General features: G+C 60.4%; 1 protein-coding gene across 1 annotated transcript in view; it reads right to left on the bottom strand.

The window, feature by feature from the left end:
• Positions 1 to 2318: 2318 nt before the first annotated feature.
• Positions 2319 to 2492, bottom strand: part of CCDC92B (coiled-coil domain containing 92B) — a 6498-nt gene continuing 6324 nt past the window's right edge. Inside the window, 1 exon segment of the mRNA XM_023731041.1 lies at positions 2319 to 2492. This exon segment is cut by the window's right edge and continues 172 nt beyond it. Coding sequence (XP_023586809.1) covers positions 2319 to 2492 — 174 coding nt within the window.

The following is a 2492-nucleotide window of genomic DNA, read 5'->3' as shown; positions in this document are numbered from 1 at the left end:
TGTCATTATCTCTGATTGCTGGAAGAGGGACAGGAACAGGGAGGTGCTGATGGGATCACTGGGGGAGAGGCATACCAGAGAATCTTTAGGGCAGGGGCGTGATGGGGGCTCCCAGCCGACACCCTGGGTACCCAGGAGGGAAGGGGGAAGAGGGCTATTGCTATAGAGCTGGGGGAGGCCAAGAGGGCTTAGCTATGGCTTTTAGTGGGTGGGTAGGTGGATAAAGTACTTCTTTATCTGTGCAGAAGAAACGACATAACCAAGTCACCATCTTCACTCCAAAAGTGGGGTTGTGGGAGGGGAAGGTCTCGTGCAGAAAGAGACCATTTACCTCCTTTCCCACAGTCCCCTGGGCCGCTTCAAGTGACTGCAGCCAAAAGAGAGGGAAGAGACCTCCTCACACAGATTGTGAAAGGTGGGGCAACAGCACAGGGGGGACAGGAGTCACGGACACTTGAGGGGAGATAGACAGCAGAGGCCCAACTACAGAGGCATCATCGAGGGGTGGGGAAGGTGAGGCAGAGCAAGGACCCCAGGCCACCACTGTGGCCCAAGTTAGACTGGGGAGCACTGTCTGTCCCAAGGGAGCCCCCATCTTGGCCATCTGAATCCCAGTAGCTGGATGCTCCTAGACCAGACCTGGTTCTTGCTCAGTGGGCAGCAGTCCTAGGGAGGCCAGCTGGGCGGGGGCTGCATGTTGACTGGCTTGGGAGTGTGCTCACTGGTTTCTGGTCCTTGCCAATTTCCAACCTACACAGTGAAAAGGGTATGTGTGATTGGGGATTTCCCCCTTTTTCATGAGGCCACGATGGGAGTAGAAATCTAGAGATTGAACGCTCACTTCCCCTATCCCTGGGTCCTGGCTGACACACGGAATGCTTAGTCTCAGTCAGGGTCAGGCCTGCCAGGGATGGGGTGTGAGTCCTCTCTCCCTGTCCCATTTCCTCCCCTGACAGTCCCTGGAAGACCTCACAGGCACTTCGGAACCACAGAGGAGAGATGGCATGGGGGCACCTGCAGCACTTTGTCTTTCTTTCTAGGCTGGGCTTTGGGTGGAGAACAGAGCTGGACCACAGCTGGACTGCTGGCCTTTGGTAGTGAGAGCAGAGCAGGGGGGAAAGGAGTTAGGAGGTCGGGGGATTCCTCTCTCCATTTCTCTCCACTCCCCAACACAGACAGAAGAACACTGAGGACCCACCACCGTCAGGTTCTGATAGGACTGGGATATCCCTGGAGTGGCGTGGGAGTGGGGGGCAGGCTGGGGACTAACCTGTGCCCTGCCCCACCCTCAGCAAACCCAGAACGCTGTCAATAACTGCCACTTCCAAGAGGCCAGGCCCTCCTTCCTGCCTCTGGGTGCAGCCAGCTAATTAGGAAGCTAGACAAAATCAGCATCAATAAAAACGACCAGAAATGTGCCCAAGGCAGCCTCAGGCTCCTAGCTCCCTGCTGAAGGCAGGAAGGCAGCTCTTGCCCTTCCACAAGGTCCTGTAGAGCATCTCACCCCAGTTCCACCTCACCTTTCCCAGCAGTGCCTAGTTTTCTGCATACCTTCCTACCCCAGGAAGAACTGAGCTGGAGGCAGAGTTCCAGACCAGGTTCTGCCACCAAACCCATTCTGTAATCCTAAGGATCCATAGATGCTACCTTCCAGAAGTTCTAACTTTATAATCGGGCCGCGCCTTCCCCACTAGGGACTCAGGGGGAACGTGTGCCCTAAAGTGTTTGGTGCTCATCTGCAAGAACCTGTTAACGGGGTAGGGGGAGGCGGCTTCCGAGTAAAGGGTCCAACCCCTAGCTCCCGCCCGCCGCTCCACGGGAGGAAGAAGGCTTGGCGGGAACGGCAGCCGTGCGGGGCTGGGGGAGGCCGGGGGGGTGGGGTGGGGTTGAGAGGCCTAGGGGTGCGAAGTGCCACTTAGCATTCCCTTCCGTAGGCCAGCCCAGTCTTCCCCCTCTCCCCAAACGATTGTCAGCTTTCTGGGGCAGGGCGTCACCCCTGCCCCCTCCCCTCCCAGTGGCGGGGTGGGGACCAGATAAGGACCTAGACTTCCAGTCCTCTCTACAAAAAAGGTGCAATCGCTCAGCCCCGCAGAGAAGTTCCCTCGCGGGGAGGGGAGAGCTCGAAGCTTTGGAAACGTTGGGAAATTCAAAAGGCGGGGTCGGGTCGCGGGGGTGGGTGGAACTGGGGCCGCCTCCGCCCGCTCCCTGGAAGAGGGGCCGACGGCCCTCAGCCGCGGACCTGCCTGCCCGGTCGCAGCTGCATCCCAGCCGGGGTCCGGGTGGGCCTCGCCTTCTCCCCGCTCCTGCCCGACCCGCGCCTACTCCGGCTCCCCCGGCGCACTAGGCGCAGCGGGCGGGCTCCCGCAGGGGCGGGGCTGCGGGTCGACGAGGTCCGGGGGCTCCTGGGGAGGCGGCTGGCGCGGGCTGCGGCCGCTGGGCCGCGGGGGCCTCCGGGCGTAGAGGAAGAGCGCAGGGTCGGGCATGGGGTCGAC

This window comes from Trichechus manatus, unplaced genomic scaffold (assembly GCF_000243295.1).
Source record: "Trichechus manatus latirostris isolate Lorelei unplaced genomic scaffold, TriManLat1.0 scaffold00040, whole genome shotgun sequence".
NCBI lineage: Eukaryota > Metazoa > Chordata > Mammalia > Sirenia > Trichechidae > Trichechus > Trichechus manatus.
This window is presented reverse-complemented; position numbering and strand designations above follow the sequence as displayed.